Genomic DNA, 27,009 nt, shown 5'->3' with positions numbered 1-27,009 from the left:
CTGTAAGCTCCGTCTTATCTAGGTCACAGGGAGCATGCTTTTCATAAGATGCACAGAGGCAAGAAGCACAGATCATCTTGCTTTCTCTTTGAGCCTCTCTGGCACTCAACATGAATTTGAATGATACAAGGAGTAGCCATTATTTCCATGTCTCTTCACCATACTTGATAAAAATCATGGTCAGCCAGTAGTCATGTCTGCTTTCATTAAATGTATAATAATTTAATCATCCTGACAGAAGGTGTTTTTGGAATAGTACTTAATCTTCTGTCGCCGAGGACCTTAGGAATAAATGTTCTTGTATTAGATATCCCTGACATGTCATTTCTGAATGGATGTGTAACTTCTCTGTACCTCTTAACACAGTAAACCTTGTTAATTATTCATTCAGCAAAGAGCTCTAGAGGCCGGTGTGTAACATTGAGCCCTTGTAGTGACACATTCATTGCACCACACTTCAGACCTGCAGCACAGAATAAGGGAGTGTGTCAGGTTCCATTTGTGTGTACCTGTTTATTCAAATCAGGGACAGTTTAGCTGAGCAAATGGAATAAAATGGGATTTATGGGTAAAGGCGGCAAAGCGGCAGAGGATCTACACTCCGCACTGCAGCAGAGGGATCGCAGTCGTAATGCTTTATTGTCTCGAAGCGAACATCAATTACTGCCACCAGCACAAGGTCGCGCTTTCTCCATGTTTCTAAAGCCCCGACCTCCCAAATCGACGTTCCCCTGCTCTCGTTTGATATTCTGCCACAAAATGGCTCTGTTGAGGAATGGCTTTTCAATAGAGCCCGGGCCAAGCCGTGTAAATTTCTGCTGTGACAACAAGGAGAATTGAATAATCTCAGCCAGTCCCCCCGGGGCAGTCCACTAAAGGAGTGTGGGACACTGTCTTTTTCTGTCAGAGATGATCTTCAGTGCATTACCTGTCCATTTTCTAGTGAGCGTTCTCTCGGTTTTTCAGAATGGGGTGGGGACCTAGGCTTTCTCTCCTCTCACATCCTGAGGCGTGTATGGTAGTGGAGCCAGCACTCACCGGTAGGGGACAGGGGGGAGGAGTCAGGCGGTCGCCCCGCGGAACCCGTGCTGCACTTTAAATAGGTTGTGCAGTCAGCAGCGCATGCTGCGGATCATCGGAATTTGTGCTGCGTGTTGCAGAGCGTGTTGCATTAAAAAGCATCAGGCCTAATGCAATCGGACTGCAAGGCAGCGAAGGCACACTGCCTCTGGCTGGGGGAGTGTATGTCAGCACACTTCAGGCATGCGAGCCAGAGAGTCACGCAGCACCATAAGGCCTCTGCACCATTATGTACTACAGTGGCTTGTGTTGTCTTACATGCTCACTTTTTCCCAGAGCTGCTGTTTTACTCTTGAATAACTCATGAACCTTGTTGTCCTTATGTAAATGATCAAATGTACTGCAGTGTGTAGTGTACAGCATTGGGTGTGATAGGAAATGTGGTGGTAAATGCAAGGCTACATATTGCTGTATGCACTCTCCTTTTGAATCCTTCAGTATCCATGAAATTCGATTGGATCCTTCTTGGTTGATATTTAGTGTTCAGCTTGGATTCAATCAACATTTATTCTTAACTTTGACAAAAAAATATGCACCTAGTCACAAACACAGCTTGTCAATTCCAGCAATCACCAATACTAATGTTCCAAACTGTTTATGCAGAGAAAATAATTCACAACAAATGTTGAATTTGAATCCTTGACGGTGTTTTTTTCCTGGCTGGACCAGCCAATTTTGTTTTCACTGGGACAGGGCTGTCCTTATGTGGCCTGTCCCTTTCACCATCCTTTCTCTGTAAATGTATCCTGCATCAGTGGAGACCTCCATTTGCATCCCATTTGGACTACAATGGTGCTGTTGTTCTCTCGTTTTTCCCCTTCTTCTCTCTCTGGAAGAGAATATCACTATTTTTATTGCAGGACGGGGAGTATTAGCAAAGGTAGCCTAATGCCAAATGCGATTTGTTCTGTGCGCTCCTGTTTTGAATGGTTTAGCTTGGCTCCAGTCCTTACAGGGCTGCAGTTCTCCCCTGCTGTGTTGGGGAGCGGGGGGTGTCGAGTGAAACCGCTACAAGAGGTGTTTATGCTGAAAATATTACTGCAGGAGACCACCTGCTGCTTTAATAACTGATGCTGCTCCACCTTCTCTGCCAGTTCTAGCATTCTCAACACTGTCAAAGAGAGCCGTGCTGTTAAAGTGTCAGCACAGGTGTTCGTGTTTGCTTTTCCCTCCTTCACACCCATAGCTTGGAGGCATTGCGCAGTTTTGGAGGTGATTTTAAGCGAACCGAACATTGACAAATAAAAAGATGTACGCCCGCATGTCCAACTTGTAGTTGCACTTGTCGGATATATCACAGGAAGAGAAATCGACATACAGCTGTGATACGAATGGCACATAATATGGCCTGCTTTAATACCCTGTATTAAATGGACATGGACATACAGTAGACTTGGTCAAAGGAAGCCTTTGAAAAAACGTGTTGCATGTTGCCTCTTGATGTAGTGATCGAGATCCACAAAGTATATTTGATTTTTACACAGTTGTATGGATGAACCATGTCCAGAAGAGTGCTGATACTATTGAGACACTCTGCTGATGGCTTGTACTTTCTCTGCCCTGACAGGTATCATCTACACCACAGACATGCTGGACCGTGAGACCAAGGACTCTTACTGGCTGACAATCTACGCCACAGACCGTGGGGTAGTACCCCTTTTCACGGCAATCGAGATATACATCCAAGTGGAGGATGTCAACGACAATGCGCCCTTGACCTCTGAGCCGATCTACCACCCCTCCGTCATGGAGAACTCACCCAAGGATGTGTCCATCATCCAGATCCAGGCTCAAGACCCGGACGCCACCACCCATGGGGACCGCCTCTCCTTTCGGATATCCAGTGGCAACCCGCAGAACTTCTTTGCCATCAACTCGAAGACTGGTAGGTGTTCGGCTAAGTCAAGTGCCTGCTCTGGACTGTAGGATGATGTTGATAATGACAACAGAGAGGCTAGTGATGGTGCATCGCAGAATTGACGGTGTGTTTGTGTGTGTGCACGTGCGTGTGCATGCGTGTGTGCACGCATGGATGTTGGTTCACTCCCTGTGTCAGAATCCAAACAGATGCGAACCATCATCGTGTTAAGTGCTGCTCTCCATTACCTGGGGGTGGGGTCATATTGCCCTTGAAATCAGGAAGAAATCAGGAAGAGTGCAGTTTTCAATCAAGTTTTTTTGTTTTTCTCTCTTAAGTTTATCAGGGAGAGTGATGAAAAAAAGAGAATCCAGCTATTCCTTAACTTAATTACACGACTGCAAAGCTGTGCCACTTTAATACAATGGAGGGTAATTTGTATCTCGGTGTCCTTGCTTGCTCATTTCCCCATCGAGGCTGGAGTTCAATAGGCTGGGAAGACTAAAGACAAAGAGCATTCACACAGTTTATGCACAAACTATAAACTATTTCCTTCATGATAATTAAACAGATGCTTTTTCCTTGTATATAGTAATCTCTTAGAAGCACTATTTTGAGACTTGACTTACAAAATTCATTTATGAGAAAATGAACTCAATTTAGAGTAAACTCACGCTAACTGGAATTTAACCAGCTGCTCATTGTTGCACATTTGAATGTGCTTTGTATTGGGATGTTGCGGTTGGAATGGACTAGATCCAGAGATTTATTGTCCAGAGAAGGCTGCTAAGGTCTTTTTTCTGTAGTTCATGCACATGAGGTACATCATGTTCTTGATCAGATGCATGTAGCCACAAGGCACCTCCAACTATAGGGTATGACAAGAGGGTATGCACAGCTTGCAACAGACAGAGCACAACATCTGAGAGTAAGGATCTCTTCAGGGAATACTTTTGCATGCTGCTTATGCATTTGAGCTCAGGGAAAAAAAAACTGAGGCATTCTTTGGAATGGGGGAGTTGCACACCTTTCGTACTTCATGGTTGAGGCAGAACAATCGGCAATTTTTTTTAGGAGAGGCAAAGGCTTTTTCTCTTAAAATGTGTGCTTGTGGAGAAGGCTTGTGCAATTATTTTTCCTTGTTACATCATGATCAGATTTAAGCTATGGGAAAGTAAGCAGTGGGTGGAGGGTGCAGTGTGAGGGGGATGCAGAAATTGCACTGCAGCACGGCACGCGCCACAATGTGACTTCTGGCATGCGTTTAACCTGTTCCTCGTGGTCAGGGTCCCACGCAGCATGGGAACCCGCATGTGGAGGACTTACAGTGAGAGGCATGTGTTGGCAATTAGTGTGCGCATTGCTTTAACATCATTACTGAGACAGCAGCCTCAATCCAAATAACGTGTCCTTTAACGGCCTCATAATTAAATGCAAGGTTCCTTATTTCTTCACAGACGCAGAGGGGGGATTTATTTTTGTGATTGCCGAACTTGCCAAACTTCGTTTGTGAAGAAAATAAATAAACTATCACGTTAAATCACAATTTAGATTCATTTTGCCATAAGGTGAAGTTAAGGACAAATGTGAGTGAGTCATGGCTAGTTTGTGTGCCCATTGACTGCAGGATAATTCTGTATCACTTCTTCTCCATAACTTCAGCATGATTCAGGACAGCAATCCTGGGACACCGTGTCTCCACATCTTTATCCATGGTCTTTGCAGAACAGACCTTGTATATTTACATTACCTGTGCCATTTCAGCTGTGCGTTTTAATAAAATAGGCCTGACGAATTATATTGCCTCCAAAGTCACGTGCACCTCTGACTTTTTATCGTCTTTATGTCATTCTCAGTATTTGGGCCTTTCTCACCTTCTCTGTGTTCCTCTTTTCTTTTCATTCTGAAAGGCTGACTGCATTATACAAAAATTGTTTATACCTAGTTGTTCAGACATTGAACATTTACACATTTATTGGAGGCCAGTGACCTTGAACTCAAGTGAACTGTTGTTATGTCTCCTCATGGCATAGCAATTGATCATGCCTTTCAAAACACTTTAGTCCTCACTACACAATGAAGGGTATCTTCCCTGTGTTGACAGGAGAGGTTTCCTAATCTACCAAAGTGCATGTCCCGTGTCAATTCCATTCTTCTCTCACATATTTAATCTTATTGCTTGTAGCTCCTGAGTTATTTCCAATGCTCAGGCATTATGCAACTTTTGGCAGGCGAATGACATGGGGAATTGAAAGCAGGACCTTCACAATTTTCTGAGAAATCTGTGGGTCAGCAGATAGCAGAAAATACCGGGCCTTGTGTATCCTGTAACAGCTTGATATATTTCTCTTTCTTTGCATATTTCTCTTATTTGCCTTTATTTTCTTATCAATTTGGTATGGCTATGAATGCTCACCACACATTATCTGAATTGTATTTTTTCCAAATAACAATACTGCTGTGGGACAAAAAAGTGATAGAATCTCAATTTCTGGTTGGCATTTTTCATGTTCACTAAGTACCTTCTGAGAGCTGAAAGGCCTGTAATTAGGAACAAATAATTGCTTGTCATTGCCGTTTACATAATATGACAGTAATGTGTTTAAACTCCCTCTTTATTTGTCGATTTGTCTCTTTTTAGTGAGCTGAACGTAAGGTACAATTTTAATTAACTGTTTCACATGCTTTGCCTGGTAGAAAGGAGAGGTTCAAGTTCAGAATGAAATAATGGCAGGAGAATAGGGAAGACTCTCACTGTTATTAACAGCTTTCCCTATGGACTGTCTGATTGAAGATGAACGTGGCTACATATGTGAAAGGTGCAGAACTGGCCCTGAAACCCCTTTCCTGTTTAGACCTGATGCTGACCTCCGGACATGTAAAAAAACTTTACATTGACATCCATAAATGTTAGTGCTTCAAATGATTAATATGAAGTTATTTTTGTATAACATAGCAGCTTTCATAAATCACTTAATATGACAGGAATCAGATAGAAATGCTTTGTTCGCCGCAAGTTATATTAAGTGGCTAGGAATGATTATGAATTGTAGAAATGGTAATATTTTCTGATATGTAGACATTATGACAGCATTATTTATAAAGTGTATATTGGTACCCGTTAAGCTGTAGCCTGTATGTCCCGATCAAGATGTGTTCTGGCACAGGTAGAGATCATCAGAGGTCTCAGCTTGGATGTGTCGCTGTAGCTTTCAGCAAGGTACTTAACTTAAATTGCGCCTGTTATGACCCTGCCGAATGAACAGGTCATAGTAAGATGTGAACCGTTGCACTAAGTTGTCCTGGATAAATGTGCCTGTTAGATAAATGAATTAAGCAGTGTCATGTAGGCCTAATGGGTTTCTACAAGAGGCTGCACCTGCGGAAGTCCTTGAAAAAAAAAAAAGAAAAAAAAAACATCACAGGGCTCGATATAGCTAAATGGTAATAATGGAATTGAAGACCTCAGCTAGAAATATCATTTACCCATGTTTCTATGGTCTGTGGGCAGATTAAGTAATGTTAGCGAGCTAGCTAGTTATCTATCCTACTATATCCTCGGTTGCAGTGTTGCCACAAGTCAGCCCAAATTGCACTAAGCTGAAGTTTAACTTAAATGTCGGCATTGCATCTAAAATAAATGCAACTGAAAGTGATAGAAACACAAATTCCATAGTTAATTACAGCACTTAATACTAAAACCTATCTTGTTCACACTCAGACATACTAATGGAATTAAGAGTTTGGCTGTCAGTTTAGCCCAGGCGTGGTTAACCCATGGACACCACTTAGCATCTCTGCATACAGCTGTGGGTTAATGAAACCTGGGCAAAATTCAGCAAATTATCTGTTTTTTTTTTTTTTTGGTTTTTACTGTTAAATGGTTAGGTATGGTTGGTTTTCATATGCACTACTGGTTCACCTATTGCCTTTATTGCTGCTGTTCTAAAGGTTGCATCAGCAGGGAAACACACAACCTGTTTGACCATCCTTCTGGTGGAGTAGACAGAAGTATGTGTGGGTCTGAAAAATCAGTCTGCAGTTCTACTGAAACCAGTTAAAAATAAAAGTGTTTTCAGTGCAGGGTTTTAATGAGTTCTCATTTAGTTATAATTTTTGGAAAGGTTGGGTCAATTGCATCAATTTGCATTGCCATTATCATGCTAGTATGAACTTGAAATGTTTTCACTAAACACTCCATTTTGTTAATCCTGTTTCTGTTTTGTTCTTTTAAAAATACCTACTCAAATTGACCCACAAGTTTTCAGGCAACCGTCTTGTCAATTTGGGCTACCAGGAACTTACTGGTAGTAGCCAATTGGGCAGCCACTTTTCAAAACAAGCATTGGACCTGCACCTCATACAGTAAGTCTCCCTTGCACATGGGGAGATTTTTTTCACGCTTAGCTTACCTTCTGACTGTTTAATAACCAAACCTGTGTCCGAGTTGTTAGAAAAACTGAGTGCAGGTTTTGAAAGACCTTTGTATAGAGGTCTTAAAACCTTCCTCCACTTATTGGAGCTTTGCTGGAGATCCCTGAGAGATCATTGCCATGTATGTGGGTTTGCTATTGATCGCCTATGTTTTTATTAAACATTTCATATGTTGTTAAAAGAGAGCTGCATTCTAATTATGGTCTGGCAGGATCATAGCCATATTGCAGGGGCGCAAGGTCAGTCACCTATTTATTCTTTCAGAGGTCGTAATTAACGTTATTATTGTAATGTTACAACATTTTGGGTGGATTGGGAGCTGTGGTTAAGGCTGACCACAGCTGTGTTTATTCAGCAGAGTTAAGGGACAGAGCACATTCTAAAATTACTTTCAAAGTTAAAGAGAAGCTGCTGAGGACTACAGCAAGAGAGACTGTTTCTGTCTCAGTAAATTGAAATCACAGGACTGTATTTGGCATTTGAATTTTATGTAAATGAAAGGGTGGTGAAGGTCGCTGTTGAGAATCAGTCATATTGGTCCCACATCACTGTGCTTGGATCTCTATTACACATACACTGAGATACAGCTATTCTGGCATTTTGCTTGTGCAAATACAAATGTCAAACATCCAGACAGTTGGTAACATTATTGAAAAGGCACCCTGATAAAACATTCAAATTTTATTATTTGTGGTACAACACTAAGGTGAATTAAAGGCTAGTTTAGGCTATCAGTGCAGGATAACTCCTGTTTTCACAAATCATGGGCTTCTTTCCTGTTGTTTCAGATTTATTTACAAAGTGAAAAGCCACATGGCCCTGCCAATTAAGTTAATCAGGAAGCTTATGACAACCCTTATCAATTCCTCATTGATTTTATTGTAAACACCCCATGCGTCCTTGTGCTCTACCAATCCTACTCTCAGCTGAAATAGAATAAAGTCAGCTGGGGGCGAATCAGGGATTTAAAGTATAACAGTGCCATTTTTAGGCCTAACGCTGCTGAGTGCGTTCCAACTACAAATTCGCCAGTCCGTCCTTTAATTCCAACTCCTGTTCTTCTGCCAGGTACTTGTGTTTCCTCACCAGGTGGCAGTCTGGATACAATGCCTGAATTTTCTCCTGATGGCAGAACGTGGTTCTACTTTAGTCTCTTGCACTGCCATTTTAGTGCATGACTGGCCTCTCCTTATACCCACTCCTTTAATCTGACATCAGCATATCGCAGACTCCATGCAGGAATCACATATTGTCTTCAGAAAATATTCATCTTTCCACAAGGCTGTTTTCAAATGTCCAAAATACCTAAAATGATTAGGACTTTAGCTTGCTAACAAGCACACTAGCTAATGTTAGCTAGCAAATGTTACCCGACTGTAACATTCTTAATAATTGTAACAACAAAATTGTTCTTTCAAACATGTTGTATCCGGTAATACCTTATTTAGGCAGACGTACTTCACTTACATTGGATTGCAGATTGCATTTATAATTTATACAGTTGCAAGGTATTTACAGTTTACAGTATAACAATACACATATAATTCATCATTAGATACTGTGTGTGTGTGTATATATATATATATAGGCCTATTATATATATATACATATATATATATATATATATATATATATATATATATATATCTATATATAAAAAGATGAAGAGGAAAGTTAAACAAACTGAAACTAAAGATGCCTTGGTGATAAAATAGCTGTAGCTAGGCCATCATAAAATAAATGAAATAATAATAGTAATTAGTCAAACCATATCTTAAGCTGTTTAGGGGATAAGTGCTCTGTACGGTCTGTTTGATTTGACAGCTAGTTTGATGGCAAAGTAGCAAGACCAACGGCAGTGCGGTTGCATGGGATTTTTTATCTGATGAAATCGAGGCCCCATAATAACAGGGTTTTCTGGTGTGAAATTCCATCACTAGTCTGATGCACAATAAAGACCCCAGCGATGATGAATACTCTGAAGTGACATCGCGGCCATCTAACCCATGCGCACAGTAATTAACCTCCATTTATGGGCCCTCTGCGCCGGGGGGCGATGGGACGTTTCACCATTTCATCCATATCCTGTTGTGCCTTCTGTTCTTCACCCCTGCATGTGCAGCGCTGAGATAGGCCCGCTCATTAATATCAGCTACAGCGGAATGTTCAGATATGCGAGATTGGCGCCTGTGCACTGCAACGTGCTCAGTACAGATACTGTACACGCGTACCCGCATGCACAGGCACACACATACACACATGCGCACATGGACATGCTCGTGCACGTGGTGCATCCGGTGGGAATAATAAAACACCTGCAATTACTTTGCTCTTTATCTCTCTCTGGCAATTTGTACCACTTACAACCTGGTCCAAGGACTGTATTTAAATTGGTATTAAGCCCAGGATGAAAATGTATGCTGTCAGTGATGAGACTGCCTGCATTCAACCTGCTAAAAACACTGGGGAGGGGTTGAGAGGGCAAAGGAAAGGGGTAAAAAAAAAAGAACTGGCAGGAGACCCAACACAAGGAATGCCATCACACTGTGAAGGCTGAACCCGTCCTCTAATTTATGGAGGTGCTTATTCATTAATTACACCCGGCTTGCGTGGAGCAGCTTGTCCTTTAGCAGACCTCTAGTATGTGGCTCCTGGGCTGTTAATACTGAGGTGCTCTGGAGGCATGAGGGGACTCTGTAATTTCCTATTGAGGGCTTTATGGAGGTTCATTGCTGGTGACATGAGCAATGTCAGCATTGTCCAGGTGGGGTTTTTTTTTATTGCACCCCATTACAGCTCAGTGGAGCCACTTCAAGGACAGCGCAGTCAATGCGTTCTGTCTCTGGAGTTTTACTGAGATGCCCGTGGATTCACAAAATACGTTGAAGGAACATATTTTGTGAAACCGTATTTAGTAAAGCGGCATGAAAACCTTCCGTGCTAGGCATTAGTTATTTTATATAATAAGGTGGCATTTGTGGTGGCATTCTTAATATGGCTTTATAGACCACTCATCCCCACCGCAGTATGTACACACCCACGCACTTCATTTGTTTAAAGGAGTCAGCTAGTCTCGTTCTACATCTCTACCATTTAATTTAAGAAATGTAATTTAAGTTCTGGCCTTTTTTTGGTATTCATAATGAAATGGGATCCCGCCTAGCAAAATATCAGCCTATAAAGAGATGTGGGTTCACCATGGGTAGCAGTCCTGTCACACTGACATCACACATATCTGCAATGCTGCGAAGCCATTAGAAACGAAAGCCATTACTTACCACTACAAATCACCCACAGTTGCTGCTCAAAAGAAATTTTGATCTCAGTGAGAGTTCCTGTTTAAGTAAAGGTAAAACAAAACAAAAAAATAGATATTGAAAGGGAAATACCCAAAATGAAATCTAGCACCCTGCTGCTTATCTGAAATTGATAAGCCTTATGAAGTAGCTCAATAAAGGAACAGGAAATGAAACCAGGTAGGGATTAGTGTGGTTCTACATTATGATGCACAAATGTTGTGCCCATTAAACAGATGAATCTGTATGTCTGAGTGTCTATAAAAATGTATGTATGACTTTCACTTTCAGTGCTTGAAAGTAGCATGCTCTATAAAGCACTGGCATATCAGACCTATGAAGCTGCTTCCTCATGTTACAACCTTGTGAGTTCTTTGCATACAATACTGAGACTTACAGTATAGCACTTGATGTATTCACAAATATAATACTGTATGAGCTACCTGATCTTTTTAGCAGAAGAAGAAGGAAAAGGTGAAGAAGATAACAAAGGCACATGATGCAGCTGTTGTTTCTGTCTCAAAAATAAAAGGTGCCTCATAAGTATGGGGTGTGGCCTCGGCAGTAACTTGGTTAACCTGCCTCAAAATTAATTAATAGGGCTAATTTCCTACCCTGGCAGTTTTCTCATGAAACTGTCATACGTCTTCTCTCATTACTTTGGGGTCTTGGTGTTAGGGGCAAGAGTGTACCTGTCAGCTACATTACAGGAGGAGATGGAGATCGCACCCTGAAGGAGAATTTCACAGAGTGGGCTGTAATTGATGCTTTGAGTGTTAAAATGACATTATAGCATTTGCACTGAGTGACAGAATCGTTTTGGGTCGCCTCCTTTCCTTTCTGAGGTGCACTTTCAAGTGGCGTCCCCCTGCCGCCACGTCCGTGCTTCCTGCAGTAGCCCCCTGTCTGTCAGCAGGTAGCGGAGCAGGAGATCCCAATTTAAAAAGGGGCCGTAAAGGTTACCTCTTCCCGAGGACTTACTCTCACCGCGGGGAGGAAACCGCATTCTTTCCCGACTTGAAAGACGAAGGGAAAAAAACATGTGTATAGCGTTTAGAGATGAAATATCGCCAGTCGCAACGGCTATGTTTTGTTAGGGCCGAGCACTATTTGCAACCACCAATGATATGCTTGACGCGCTCACTATTATGCAATTCATCATGTTTAAAGTTTTCTGCATGGCTCCATGAATTAGTGTCCCTGTTGCCTGTTGATTTGTTTTTGAAAGTGCTTTGGGAAATACTCCATTTAGCTTACAGAGTGATACTGAGTTGACCTGAAATTCGGGCTATTCATATGTACCTGTCTAAATGCAGTCCGCTTGATATATTAATGACAATGCCATTCAGAGCAACAAAACAGCAAGTGTAAAAAGGCTAGATTAACACCTGTACAGGTATGGAACACGTCTGCTTATAAGTGCTGTCAGTGGATCAAACTACATTTCTGTCTAATGTAAGACCCATTTCCAAGCCTGCTAATATGTATGCATATACATTTATGCATTATTGATGGGATACCAGAAGACCAGTGCTGAATTTTAAAACATATGTCATTCGCATAAATGTAGATCAGAGCATGTTTTTTTACCCTTCCCTCTGCAAGATGAACCGTAATTAAGCTTCTACTTTCTAGATGGATTTATGGATTTTTGCCATGAATTCTAATTAATGAGCCCATGTGCTTCTTTCCCCATGGTCAGACTGTGGTTTAACCTTGATCTTTTTGTCATATCATATTGTCATATCATATATCACGCATTTCAAAAATATGCTGTAAAAATGATTAAAATTCAGTGAAAACAAATGTTTTTTTTTTTTAACATTTGAAATTACACTGAAATTTTCCTTTTTGAAGTAAATGTAATTTTGTTTTAGTAAATGATAAAGCACATAATTGCCACAGTTTTTTTCCTGTATCTTGAACATCCAGGCATTGCTCTGTTGTGACTAAAATGCCTTATTCAGGTCATCTTAATAATCTTCCTACGAGTAGGCCTATTTAATCTTTAATGCAAATCTATTGCATTCAGTGGAGTAAAGAAAGAGAAAGGCCCTTGGGCATGAAAAATATATCATAGCTTGATATTAAAGACTGGACTGGTGATGAAGCTGAATGTTGAATGGCCTAGGTCTGGGAGCTTGTAGGGGTAATCACACCTCCTTATTAGATGTCATGTTTCAGATATTTTTCACGTTAGATGCATTTTGTCTTACACACCTAGGGGTGATTTTTAACGGGTTAAAAAAAAACTATGTTTTGAATATTGAATTCCATTAAAGTAAATGTCTCACTACCTTTTCTGTCATAATGTAACTTATATATATACAGTGTACCAGTAAACTAGCTCAGTTCTGTTGAATTCCTTCCCCTTGACAGTTTCTGCTCTGCAATGGAAGAACAGCATTCAGGGCTCAGGGATCGATTCGCAGTTGTGGTGTGGATGCAGTGGGAAGCTGCATCTGCAGCTCACGGTTAGAGGCCAGGCCTGCCGTGTTCAGAACTGCAGCACTGCTGCTGTGTAACGGGGCCCTCTGTTCGGGGAAAATCCCCAGAAACGTGGGCTGCTCTGTTTTTGCCGTGGCTTTGTCCTGCCCTGGTGCCCTCTTCACAGCACGCACCGCACGGCGGAAGGTCCCGGAGTCAGGTACGCTGTAGAGGGCCGGGCCGGGCTGTGTGGATGGGGTTTTCCCAGCGGTTCTGTCTGAGTGCAGTTTGAATATGATAGCAATGAGAAGACTCTTAATTAAGTTGGCAGAGAGCTGGACTTCATCTAGCCGAATCTATATATTGTGTCTTGCTGGATTGATTCCTGAGCTCCGATGCCGTAACGGAGCCCCTGCAGATACGCTTGTCTGTCTGTCTTCTAAAGGTTAAGCTCTGTGGTGTGATTCGGAGAATCGGGAAGTGCGTTCAGTCTGCATTTGCATTCCTGTGGTGTGGCCTATGCGGGAGCTGGTTTTAATCCAGCGCTCTGCGAAAGACTGACGAGGACGGTGCGTGCGTGAGCCTGTCTGCCTGTGTGGGTGTGAGTGCATGTGCGTGTCTGTATGTCTGTCAGTCTGTTTGTGTCTATCTGCTTAAGTCTATGTGATTTTGTGTGTCCCTGTAAATGTCTGTGTATGTATTGTGTGTGTTTGTGTGTGTATACGTGTTTCTCTTTGAGTGTGCAGATAAGCACAAGTATGATGTGTGTGTATTTGTGGGAGTGTATGCATATATGTACGTGTGCGCGTACGTGCATGAGCACACGTGTGCCTTTGGTGTGTGTGTGTGTGCGTGTGTGTGTATGCCCACGAGTGCTTGTGTGTGCGCCTGGCAGAAAGAGCCGTCAGATCTCCCCTGTAATTACTGGCCAAGATTAATGTTCTGTGGCTCTCTGCAGGGAGAGCCTTAAAATACACACTCTGCTCCCACTTAAGGCTCAGGAGTCAGAGAGAACAGGATGACACTGAGGGAGAGAGAATACACAGATTTTTGTAAACCGATGGCAAACACACTTCTGCTTTTTAATTTATGAAATGGGACATCCGCGCGGAGCGATATTGTTTTTTTTCTGTGTCCTTTGTAATAATAGTAACATTTAAACGTTGTCCTGGCGAATGGCAAATGATATTTGAATCAGACCAGTCACTCCAAGAAATTAGGTGAAAGCAGAATCCTCTCTCTCTCTACATTAGAATAAAGATGCCAATGCATGGATCATCGGACTCATTTTACAGACTGAAATAATGGCATTCAGTTCCCTTTTGGTGAATTGATTGCAGAGATTTTGAATCAATCCCTCAGGTGCACTCCAGAGGGGTTTGAGTGGGTGTCTGAGCTGAACAGTATGAACAGGTATAATTGCCTGACATGGCACAGCCCAAATGAGACTGGCCAGAGTCAGCGCTCAGGGTAACGGCTAATTGGGAGACTCAGAGCTCGAGTCATCATCCGCGCTGTGTCCAATCACAGCAGCACCGTCTCCGATTGGCGTGCTTATCGTGCGTTTACGATTCTTTAAGCGATTAAAAACACTTTAAATGATTGATTGGTTCTCCCGTCCCCTCGCCCACGCGCCCGACTTTTGCTTTTGGATTTACAGCCAGGCCGGTAATGTTGAGAATGTGGGCCGGGGCGGAGGGGGTGCGTCAGGCCGCTGGATGTTTTCGCAGATGACTTTTCCAGGCGGCCTGTGGAGCGGAGGCGGCCCCCTGTTCCTGGCGGGAGCCTCTGGAGCAGATTAGCGGAGTGATGAAGGGGAGGGCGGCACACCGCTGTTTGGTACCGGAGGCTCGGGTGGCTGACCCCCTCCGCCTGTAGACCGCTCCCCCTCACCCCCCTCGTCCCGCTACCTCTCTGGTCGTGTGCTGATCCTCTCCCCTATGGCTTCACTTACTCGCTCTCACACACACACACACGCACACACACGTACACACACACACACACACATACTCCATCCTTCAGTACATACTACACACTCCAGTGCTTGTGTGTATGACTCATAGCTTGTTAATAGGGCATACAGCTGAATTCTCACTGGGCCAGTAGAGGTTAAGTACGTCTCTGAGAGGCACCACCATAGGGGCCCAATTGGGATTGGAAACATGCAACTTTATGGCCCCTGGTCCAGTGTCCCAGCCTGCACACCGCTCTGTTACCTTCCCCCTCCCCTCCTCCCCCCCACTGGGGCTCTAGGGAGGTCAGACACCGGCCCACCGCCGCTCGCATGGGCGTCGTTAATCAGCTCCGCTGACCGGCCCCACGTTCCGCCGCGGCAGGCCCGGGAGACACGGCGATGGCGGTGTCGCGCCGCGGCCCTGGCTCCACGCGAAGCTCCATCATTAGCTCACGCGGCATGAGCGCGTCCTGCGCACTGCACAAGTAAATGGAGGCGTAGCTGGTGCCTTAATTCCCAGTTCATCTCTTTGAGCAAGGAAAGCTATCTATATGGTAATCAACAGCCCTCCTCTGGCACAAGACTGGCATCAGTCATAGACTCATTAAAAATCAGCACTCCCTTACTCTTTCCACTTATACCGTACACTCTAAACAATACTTGGATTAAAATAATGGGCTTCAGGTGTTGCTTCCTCTCAATCACTTTGAAGATTTGACTCACAATTCGGTGAGTAGGCAGAGATAAATAAATGAAAACACAACAGTCTTCTCTCATCTGTGTGAATAGTCCTATTTAAGGCTTTTTATTAAATAGGTTTCTATGGACTGTAATGTGCTATGTATGAATAATTTATACTGTCCATGGCAAACCCAGTTGAGCATGCGGTCAAATTAGCCTTTGTAAAAATGACCCAAATACTGCCTTTCTTTAATCAACTTCACTTTTATGTTTTAAATGAAAATCCATGGGGGGGGGGGGGGGGGGGGAATTCATGCATGAGCTGTGGGACAGTTTTGTGTTGCGGAGATAAAACCATTCACCGTATCCTGCCATACGTATAGCTATCACCACACAGGGAAATTAATTTGACTATTTATTTTATTTAATTTTCACTGATTATTCAAGGGTGCTCAGCCATAAAACTGCCTTGCAGAAAAGAGAGTAAATTGAAATTGCACATGCAATTAGAGCTACCTGTTTTCACCCACACAGTTTAATTAGAAGCCCCGAGGGCCTAGAGGAGGCTCAATGGTTTCAAAGTTTAAAAGCTTCCAGGACAAGTTCCTTGACTCTGACAGGAGTACTGGCTATGCTGTGTCTATGTGTTCTTTCCCTGCAAACAGACTAGTAGTGTTATAAGGTTATAGGGGCATAGACATTAGACCATCACAGTGGATTTCTCAGTGTTCCTGCATAGACACTGATCTGGTTATCCATCGATAGTGATGCTCGTCAACAGCATCAGTCAGTTGACATGCTAGGCGTAAAGGTACCCAGCACCAGCAGTCAGGTCACTCAGCTGGTGTTCAGCAGTATTGGTCAGGTGAACTGCAGGTCACTGTGGTGTTTGGCAGCACCGGTCAAGAGACCCAAAGGTTGCTGTGGTGCTTGGCAACAGTAAAGAGATGACCCACAGATTGGCAGGGAATCTGTGGCTCATGGATTGTTGACTGACAGTGTTATTAATTATCCTCTGCCTTTCTGGAGGTCTGCTGGGACTCATGGGAAACCTGCAGGAATCCTGAGCATTTGGCTCAGGCTGAGAGACCCTAACAGTGCGCTCGGATGGTTTGGGGGGGTGTTGGGAGCACCGAGGGATGGCACCAGTTGGCAGATTGCTCCGTCTCAGTGCCTTCACCTTGTGAAGGTCAGCCTGCAGCCCTGAGACCTGTGTAATTTACACCTACAGCTGTGTGTCACCTGAACCGAATTAGCTCTCAAATCCAATCGAAGCCTATGCATCACTCATGTTTTAGCCGAAAGCCACTGTTATTTTTGTTATTGTTTAATTATTCCAGGGGAAAGTGCTGATAGTGTTTATTTTTTTTCTTGACATTAGTATAGCCAAGCACGGATTGGAAATAAAGCTATTGATGGCATCTGTGTCTCGTAACTCGCATTGTGAGACTGATTATCATACCCAAGCAATTAAACACCTTTAACCTTGGCAGATGGTTGAATGAATTAACGAGTGCACTGATACGGCTGGGTTTTCCACCGGAAAGGTTACACAGGAAGCACATGTTCTTAACACGCTTTACTGCCTTAAATGCAGACATGCTACCAGATGACAAAATCTGACTATGCCAACGATTTTCAAAAACGGAATTCCTGAGAATAGCCAGTAAGCTGTTTTTTTGTGTAATTAATGTTGATTTACTATGTGAAAAGCTGAGAAAACAAATAAAAAAACACTGATGGGAGACGAATCGGCTGAACTGCAACCAGCTAACCCTCGCTACCTAACCCGGGAATGTTAGGAAACATCGTGTTACTTTCCTTTCCAGAGTGCTTCTGTTGCACCACAAATGGCAGCTTGTCTTGTGATAATTTACTCCTGCTTCCATGGTGTGTTTTTCTTCAATGCACAAGACAGCTAGGATGTCACAGAGTGACAGACCTTCTTTTCCCCCCTCCTCTCTCTCCCTCTCTCTCTCTCTCTCGCTGTAGCTGCTCTCTGTACCCTCAGCGATAGTTTCACCATTTCATATTCAAATCTGTGTTTTTGCTCTTTGAGGGACCTTGGAGTGGGTGGCGATGTGGAATGTGTCTGAGGCTTGTTTGCCTTCCACGTGTTTTGTTGTTATAGTAGGTTTCCTTCTGTGAAGTGTAACAGACACAGATATTGCAGTGCGTGGAACCTATAGGGTCCTTACTAGGAGTGTAAACACTGCAGCTTTGTTTATTTAGCCAAACTTGGAGCAGAGGTACTGAGTCTTGTCAATTCATTTTGATGTATGATTCTATTATGGTTCTTTCCCCTGCAGTAAATTGTTTTCACCAGTGTTTCTTTTCTGTGTAAACCAGGGTTCACAGGGAAGGTAATCTTAACTGTGAACCCTCCATCTTCCCTTCTCTCTTTCATCTGTTGAATCAGAACCTGGCAGCTTTCAAAGAGGGGGTGAAGGGTGAGTGGGGGGATAAAAATCAATAGGGATTCAATGTTGTCTCTTTGACTGGAGGCAACAAGGACTATGGATGCATTATCCAGTACCCCCTCCCCCTACCTTTTTCCCTCCCCCTCCCCTTCCACCATCTCCTTCCCATGTCAGACGGAATGATGACAACGTAGATACAGCACAAACAATTATCGCCAAGTGCAAGACCATGACCCGGGGGGACCCTGTCCTCCATGGGCTTTTTGCAGTAAAGCAATTTACAGCAAGAGAAATACCCTGGGGGGTGTGGCCCTTGGGTGAGACAGGGCCCAATCTCTCAGAGCCAGCAGGGTTTACAGAAAGGCCACACTTGTCATTTTCACTGTTCTGTCGTTGATCAAGCGGTCCCCAGGTCCTACGGGGTGCGATAGCAGGTGTGATTTGCTAGCTCCCGTCAGGCAGCAGCGAGATCTTTTTAGGGATGCGGTCCCCTCCCACCGCTCGATCATTATGACACCTAACTGTGCCGTTTACACCTCGGGAAACGTCTCTGACAACCACCTCGGCTGGGCGTGCAACGGCGCGAGCACTAAATTTGCCTGCGGCTGCCTCTCAGAAATCAAATCTTTAAATTGACCTCCAAAATTAGGTAGAACAGTAGGGGGATCATATTTCATAATCATTGGCTGGATGTAAACGCAGCGACCTGGCCATCTCCGCTACCTCTGTTGGAAGGAGATGAGGTATCATGAGTCTAGGAAAGTGTGAGTGGGGGCTGAGGTTAGGAGGTAAGGGGAGGGGTGGGGGGAGGGTGGGGGTTGAGGAGAGGTTGAGCTGAGATGAGGGCACAGAGATGTGCCACTAAGTGTTGGGGGAGGGCTGGGCGAGGGGAACTTGATGAGTGTTTTTGACTCGCCGCACATCCTACTCAGCCCCCACGGTTAGCTATTTCTGCTCCTGTCAGGTGTGCGATTGATGGGAACCACCCAGTGATTCCGCAGTTATGGAATCAGCTCGGGGTTGCAGCAGTGTCCCAACAATAAATTCAGCTGCGTTAATAAAGATGGATCCAACGGAGCTTTATAGCTGACGCGATTCTCTATCAAGCGCCAAGGTGATTCGGTGAGACCTGATTCTGACTTCTGCGCCACATCACTTTATGTCAAGACAATTTTCATTCAGAAATGCAGTTTATGAGAATACTGCTGTGGGTTAGGGTCTCCTCTGGAGGCTTTCAATTTACATGTAAAAGTGTTCAGTTTGAAGGCAGCACAGAGGTAGAGATTAAAATGAGAGGGATGTTTTGTGGGGACAGTCAGGAGAATGCTGAGAAGAACTAACCTAAAGTAAAAATGCTGAACCCCTGTGCTACAGAATGGTAGATTCCGGGAGATTCTGTGTGTCAGTTGTAGTGGTGAGCAGGGAGTTATGTCTGCTCAGGATATTCTGTAGCGCTTGTATTGGCTAATAAAGGGATTTTTGCTTATCTCTGGTGCTTGCTATCTTTCATTGGACGACAAATGGGGTGTTGGTATGTCTGTGCATGACAGCGGATTTACTCAGTGCCCTTGTGAAGGTAGAATGGCAAGAGGCTGTGAATCAGGGACTTTCTGCTTATGTGGAACTGATGTTCACCTGTCAATGCTCCCGTCTTACATGTGGGGATATTGGCTAGTAAATGTAGCACGCTCTCAGTAATTCTTTTTCCATGCTGGAGCCTTGTGTTTGTGTCTGCTGATAGTATCCATTTCTTCACCAGCAACTACTCTGAGCTTCACAGATGTATGGTTGGGGTTTTCAGGTGTTACACGTTACATCTTCACAGACATTCAGGTCGCTATAGCATAACCAAAGTCTACATGAAAGTCTCCACCCCACCCGCTCATACCACTCCAGCACTCAGCTTGCAGTATGAGTGTAATAACCTGACAGCATGGAGCACCAGCACCCCCGTGAAGAGGTCACCACAGTAACACCTGTGCCCTCCACACCGCTTCTCAAGTCGATTGCTCTCACGTTCTGTACACCCTAAGACACACACACGCATGCATGCACATACACGAGACGCATTCACGCACACGTACACACACAAGCGTTTCAAATCCCTCCATCCCAGCCCAAACAGGGACGCGCATCAGTCAGCATATTGATGAAGGACAGTAGGTGGAGTGACCTTCACACTACGGTGCAACTTGTATGAGTGGGAGCTCAACTGCCTGGGCATGGAGGAGGTGTACAGGCTTCTTGTATCAGGAAAATGAATGTTATCTGGCTGGTAGCTCTTCTCCATAGAAGAGGAAACTGTTTGGGAATGTTTGTAAGCCTTCACAAATCAGCAAACTCCTTTCCCTCATGGCAGATGAAGGATGAGGTGCAAGCTCGCGAAAGTTAAAAATACACCTTGCTGTTTGTTTTTCCTGAGAGAATATGTGTACCGTACCTGAATGGGTATGTAGTCATTGGCATTTGGGGTACAGCTTGTTCATTTTTTACACAGATGATTTGTGTTTTGAAAATGTAAAGTATTCTGTTGAGCAGCACTGATGGAAATCCTTTTTAGCTCAACATGATAAATGGTCTGTTTGTACAGTTTCATTATGACTGTGTTTAATTATTTAGAGCATCGCCATCTAACAGTGCCAGCAGTGGCTGTTTCGAAGAAAGTAATTTTGAGCAAATGGAATTTGTTTTATTTTTTTGCCATGTGATCAGACTCCCTTCTCGTGCTTTCACGTGTTGGGCGGTGTCACCTTCAGTCGTCTTTGCTATCGCTATCAGCGCTCTGCAGTACCGACGTTTTTTTTCCCCCCGAAACGTGACTTACGTAGCAAATTGGCCAAACCCGTTTACCCAGCTGGGTTCCAGTCTGTGATAAGTAGCACTACCCCTCCTCTGGTAACAATATCCCAGCTGAGAATGTGAACCCATGAACCTGCAATCACTAATGGGAGGGCAGTCAGCGTTTCACCAGATGCCTGCTTGAATAAAATGTGCATTTTTATTTATTTTTTGCCAATTTACATTGCTAATCTGGCTAAGCTACACACGACCAAACTGAAGAGCTGGGCCATTTGCACTGTTAACTGAGCTTACTGTCTGTTTTGGGATCTGAATGCTGTCCAGCACACAAAGACAGATCAGTGCATAATTCCACAGCTGCAGGCTCCATCTTTATTCTGCTCGCGCTCACGTTCTGGTGAGGCCAGGGTGTCTTCTCATTGCACTTGATTACCCGTTATAATTATGTGTATTCGCCGCCTTTTATTGTACAGGGGGTTTATATATTAATCTTTCTCCTGCAATGGAGAAGTGCAATTAAGAACATTAGGCACTAGGTATTTCAAATAATGTTCTATTATTGTGTGCATAATGAGCCTCATTTCCTTTTGAAGTAGCCACTGGCTTTGAATGTTGCTTGCGTGAAGTTCAGTGTCCACATTAGACAGGCGTGTAAAAAACCCAAGTAGGCTGGGATGGTTCAGTGCCTGTTGGCGTATTTGCAGGGATATTGATTTTATGGGCAGTACAGAGCAGAAATGTTAGGAACACATATGTCCTTCTTGATTTTATCCTTTGCAATCTATGAATCTGAGGCAGTTTTAGTTCCTGTAAACGTGAAGGGCATCGCATGCAGCAGATGGGTTTACAAGTATCCTTTTAACAGAGCCTACATGCCCCAAGCCCGTCCTCATGAAGTAATCAAATTAACGGCCGGATACAATTTTGAGCGTTCCCCGGCTCGTTATTGGTTTAAGCACCATTTAATTCCGACTGCTCAGAAAGCATTGGCTGGATCTCTGCGCGACTCGCAGGTTGAGTGGGTCGGTCCACTCAGTCTCCGGGGGGTTCTGGCAGGCCTCCAGACACACTGTGAGCATCGGAAAGTGCGGAGATCAATGGGCGCTGCGCACCTGTTCCCACACCTCGCCCCCGATCGTAGCGCATCGATTTCGAGGGACATTAACTGAGCCGCTGACCTTACAGCTTTTCCCGCCGATATCCTCTGCGCGATCACAGCCCATTCACGCCGAGCGCACACAAACCATGAACAGAAAGTGTACTTTAATCGCTGCCAAGAGCACGTCTGAAATGTGTACCAGCCGTCGCTTAGCCTTGCAGGAGCAAACTGCAGATGAACATTCTGCTGCGGCTGCTCATGCAGTTCTCTCGTGTGTCGCTTTTTATTGGAGGAAAAAATCATGGGAATGGCCTTGCTTTTAGCTTACTGTTATATTTATTCAAAAGGTTCAATGGAAATTCATTTGATATAATTACGTGGTTGGCACAATATGCTAACGTGCTTGATTTTGCTGGACGTTTATCCTTAGCATTGTGTGATTAGTTAGATTGGCCCTCGTTGCCACTCAGCTTCGAGATATCCCGGGGTGAGTGTTTTCCTCTGCGCATTTAATGTATCGCCTGGTAATTAATGGACATTGTACATGTTCAGCGCTGAAGTGCGTGCCATTATTATCGTTATTATTTCTAATTGCAACTAATGGCTCTTCCCTGGAATTAAGCCGTGAATCCAGCGCGCGGCTCCAGCAGCTGCTAATTACCCAGCGAGATGCTGAGGGCTTCTGCCGCCAGAGCGTTGAGTTGAGAGAGGAGGACATAGCCTCTCCGCCCGCGCAGCCCAAACGCGACTATCTCCACCCCTGCAGGACGCATAGCGCCCCCAGCCTCTCTCAGGCCTCGCTTAAGGCACTAGCCCCTTGCCCGCCCAGGCAGGTTCAGAACCGCAGGGCAGAAGAGACAGGCAGAAAAGCACCCCGTTATAATTGGATGTGAGCTTATTAACTGGATTCTGTAGTGCATTTTGCTTTGGAAAGAGTGATGGGAAGTCAAAGGCAATAGTAAATAAAAAGGCTTTTCCGGGATGTGCGATGGTGAATCAAATTGAAGCTTTTGTCGGTAAGATGCTTGCTGCTGTCACTGCAGTTTGCACATTGATTTAAATATTGGACAAGGCAATTTTCTAAATAGTCACACAGAGGTTTGGTGATATATGTTTTAATATGTTGGTTAACATTCTGTGTTGGCATGTCTCTCGCATAAAACATTTTGTAATTTTGTTATATTCATGGCTTGTCAACCTTGATTGACAGCTGCCTTGCAGTAGGCACAGGGAGTGGATGATGAAAAAGTGTTCTTCACACCTGAGTTGGCCACATGCATGCTCAGCATATTGTAATTGCATTGTGTATGTGATACATGGTACTGACAATGTGTGTGTGCGTGCGTGTGTGTCTGTATCGGTGTGTGTGTGTGTGTGTCTGTATGTGTGAGTATGTGTGTGTGTGTATAAGTGATAAGTGCATGTGTGACTGTGTGTATGTGTGTGTATATATGTGTCTGTGCATGCGGGCACACATTATATCTGAGATCTCTCACTCAAAAGGCAGCACATTTGCAGTTTGACCTACTGAATCACAAATTCATATTAGGGAGTCCTGCTTCCTGTTTCACTTGGGAAGCCATTATACAGAAAACAGATTATGCTCGCATTGAAATGGAAGCTATTCAAGTAAATTCACTCTCCACTTCAGCCACTTTTATCTGCTCGTTGCCCGCGTGTTCAAATCTACATATTATGCCTGTCAGGTAAAATGGATGTTCTTGGCTTTAGCTATACTGCATTGGAATTTGTATCAGGAAGGTAGCATTTTGCACAGCATGGTCTGCAGCCACAGGAGAAATGCTGAAGTACAGGGCAGTCGGCCTGGGATGCTGAGGTAGGTGAACAGAGTGAGTGAGTCCCATGGTCCCTCCATTAGCACGACCTGCTGGATCCTTTGTTTCCTGTCATTTATTCAGCAGTAAGTCAACACATACGAGATTAAAAGTAAGTGCTGCTGCCTCTCTGGTGAGATTGATAGTGGGCAAAAAATGAAAGGGAAGTCCTTATTTTCCAGTCAAAAAATGGGAGACTCCTTTAATCCTTCCACCCATCAGCAATTCAGCGGTCCTAAAAGTAGGGTCAAAGATGTAGGCTCGTCCCAGGTTGATCCCGAGTAGCTCTGTCAGTGCAGGCATTGTTGGCAAGTGCAGGCCAGGCACTGTAGCTGAAATATCATAGGTTTGACGCTCACCAATGTTTTTGCAATGGCAAAATTAGCGTTGTTCCACCAGTGGAGGGTGGGCTTAAGTCAGTACAGCTTCCTCTTATTACACCTGCAATAGATCCAGAGGCTAGCAGTCCTTGTCTTTCCTCCATCTTGCACTAGCTGTCCTGAAGTTTGGAAAATTGATCCAAGGCTTGCACAAGTCTTAGGCCCAGATACAGTGTAGCAGCAAGGAGTTTTGTCCTTTCAGGACCTTTCAGTACATTTCAAAATTCTATGCTACTCAATGATCAGCTTGCAGGTGTGCCAAGCAGGTTTTAAACAAAGTGCAGTTTGTTGAGGTCAGAGCTTTTTATATGCGCATTATCAGTAGACCGGAGGGCTTTGAGAGAGGCAATGGCAGGTTGTTGTTTCTTGTTTCACCTGAACCCTACTCTATGTTGTGGAGTCCAGTTTATAGTATATCGCTCCTCGACTGGCTGCACAGTCAGATGCACGATTCTGAGTAGCAACTAATGGGTCATAAAACCCTGTCAATACGACGCTAAATGTTGTGTAAATCATTCATAATGGAGCCTCTTTCTCTCAACGCTAATGTCAGCTTCCATCCTTTAAGCTGAGGTGGGAAAGGTTGCATGCAAATGAAAGCTCTTTTCTTTGTCATGAATGAAATACATCAAAAGGCATCAGAGGTTAATGATCCTCCAGTGGCGCAGCGCCCGTTCCCTTTCCAAAATCGCACCGGGCGGCACGGAGGTAAATCTGACCCCTGTGTTTCCGAGTCAGGAAGCTGTGCTAATCCCAGGTGATTGTCATTACCAGTTCAGAGCGCAAAGCTCCCTGTTGTTGTGTAGACTTTTCAGTCCAAATATGAAGCATATGGTGCTGATTTCTTTCTGTATTGTAGCCAGAATGGGGCGTGGGGTTAATTTCCATCAAACTGTCGCAGTAGTTCTTTTAGTTATTTGTTTATTCGGGGGACTGTTGTGTTTATTCCTGGAGGTGATAAATGTGGGGGGTGGGGGGGTTCATTATTGTTTTTGACTGTAGGGAAACATGACAGTCAATCAGGCACATAACCCTTACCCGAAAATACGAAATGTGTTGTCACAAGAATTTTAAGCAGAGCTGTTTTAAGGGCAGTTCTGAATAACTTCACTACCACAGGATTGGCAGCTGAGTTCTGGCTCTTGACAGTCTCTCTTGGAGGACTGCAGCACAAAAAGGTCACTGTGTAATTGCAGCCAGATACTCACTTTGAAGCATGTTACTCTTTTTTTTTTTTTTGTGCAAGTCCCTGAAATGTCATCTGTTTGCACCTTTGAATTAATGCGGCTGGCTTAATTGAAACATTTCCCCTTGTTTTTTTTGTTCTGAGGACACTTTAAAGTTCATTTCATTTCCATGGCACTTTTGTAAACTTACAAGAGAAGTGAAGCCTTCTGGATTTCTCTCTTTTTCTCTATCTCTCATTCCTCTCTGTGTGTTCTTATCTCTCAGTTGATACCTCGTGCTTTCTTCCTATGGAAATGCGGTTTTGACAGGCCGGGCCTGCCACTATTTTCTGCATCTGTGAATCTCTGTGTGCTCAGGGATGGATTTTATTCATGCTGCCGCACCAGCCGGGCGTGTCTCAGTAAGCAGATGAAAGAAATCCAAATAGCTGCAAGACAAAGATTTTTTTCCCCGCCTAAAATAATTCCGAGAGGGCTCACATGCTGCTGAGAACATCCTGTGTGGCAGATGCCACACGAAGAGGCAGCTTATAGCCGCGGGAGAGACCGTCTACCAGGACGTGATGCTCTGCTCTCTCTCTCGCACTTCACCTCTCTGCTGCTAAACAAAGCTTTCAGTTAACGTCACTTTAGCGGGCTGGAATTGACGCTGGACGCACAACAAGACTGGCACGTTTTAAGTTTGTAAGTCATAGCTCTAAAACAAAAAAACGTCTCTAAGTGAGGAGTATGTGTGTGATAAAACACCCTAATGTGGTTGTTTACCAAGCATAATAAAGAATGCAATTTTGAAACAGCTCATTTACATCCTGTTATGCATTTCATTTTAACCTCAGTGTGTTGTTTTGCAACAGCAACGTGTGAACAACCGTCCTGTCTGCAACAAGCAGCTGAAGTCAGCTTCCATCAGCAGTACTTTTTGCCTGTGGCTTCTCTGCATTTAAAGCTGATTAAAAGATCAACACTGAAATGTTCAGCTGAGTGTGAGCGAAGAGGACTACATGCACGTCTCGCAATTTCCCTCCGGCCCCTCCGCTTCCAGACCAAAAATGACATGTGATCCCCTTTCAGTAAATCCCCAGCCAGTATCACCTCCACAATGTGCTGTACCTGCTTTTTGTTTGCATGCATGAACTAAAAGGGAGGACCACTTCCTTGGAGCATGGCCTGGCACTTAAAGTTACAATCTCGAAGATTTCCGTTTCGTTCTCTTTGGCGGTACAAATGGCGAAAAGCAGTAATTGCAGGTGTGCTTTTGGACTTCACTTCCCAGAGATCCAACCGGATCCAACCAGTGTCGCCTGTGTGACGTCAGTCAGTTGGCACATGGGCCACGCAAACTATAACAATTACTATTTACTGAATAAAAAATGGTTGTTATAAAAGTAACGTTATGTACATACTCATTCATTGTCTAACATTAGTCTAACGTAAGCTGTCTTTACACTGCTAGCCGGGTTAGAATGCTGTAGCCGACCTGGGGTAGAATTAGTGATGATCAATTTCCACAGACGTTCTTTATCCACCTTTTTCCCGGTATGAACATCTTTACACTGCAG

General features: G+C 44.0%; 1 protein-coding gene across 7 annotated transcripts in view; it reads left to right on the top strand.

The window, feature by feature from the left end:
- Positions 1–27,009, top strand: part of fat3a (FAT atypical cadherin 3a) — a 203,289-nt gene that overhangs the window by 88,519 nt on the left and 87,761 nt on the right. For all 7 annotated transcript variants that reach the window (XM_064303695.1, XM_064303702.1, XM_064303700.1 and 4 more), the window contains exon 3: positions 2,648–2,965. In XM_064303695.1, coding sequence (XP_064159765.1) covers positions 2,648–2,965 — 318 coding nt within the window. The remainder of the gene's footprint in view (positions 1–2,647; positions 2,966–27,009) is intronic.

The sequence above is a fragment of the Anguilla rostrata genome, chromosome 12 (genome assembly GCF_018555375.3).
Source record: "Anguilla rostrata isolate EN2019 chromosome 12, ASM1855537v3, whole genome shotgun sequence".
Taxonomy (NCBI): domain Eukaryota; kingdom Metazoa; phylum Chordata; class Actinopteri; order Anguilliformes; family Anguillidae; genus Anguilla; species Anguilla rostrata.
The sequence above is the reverse complement of the archived record's forward strand: the minus strand, read 5'-3'. Positions and strand labels throughout refer to the sequence as shown.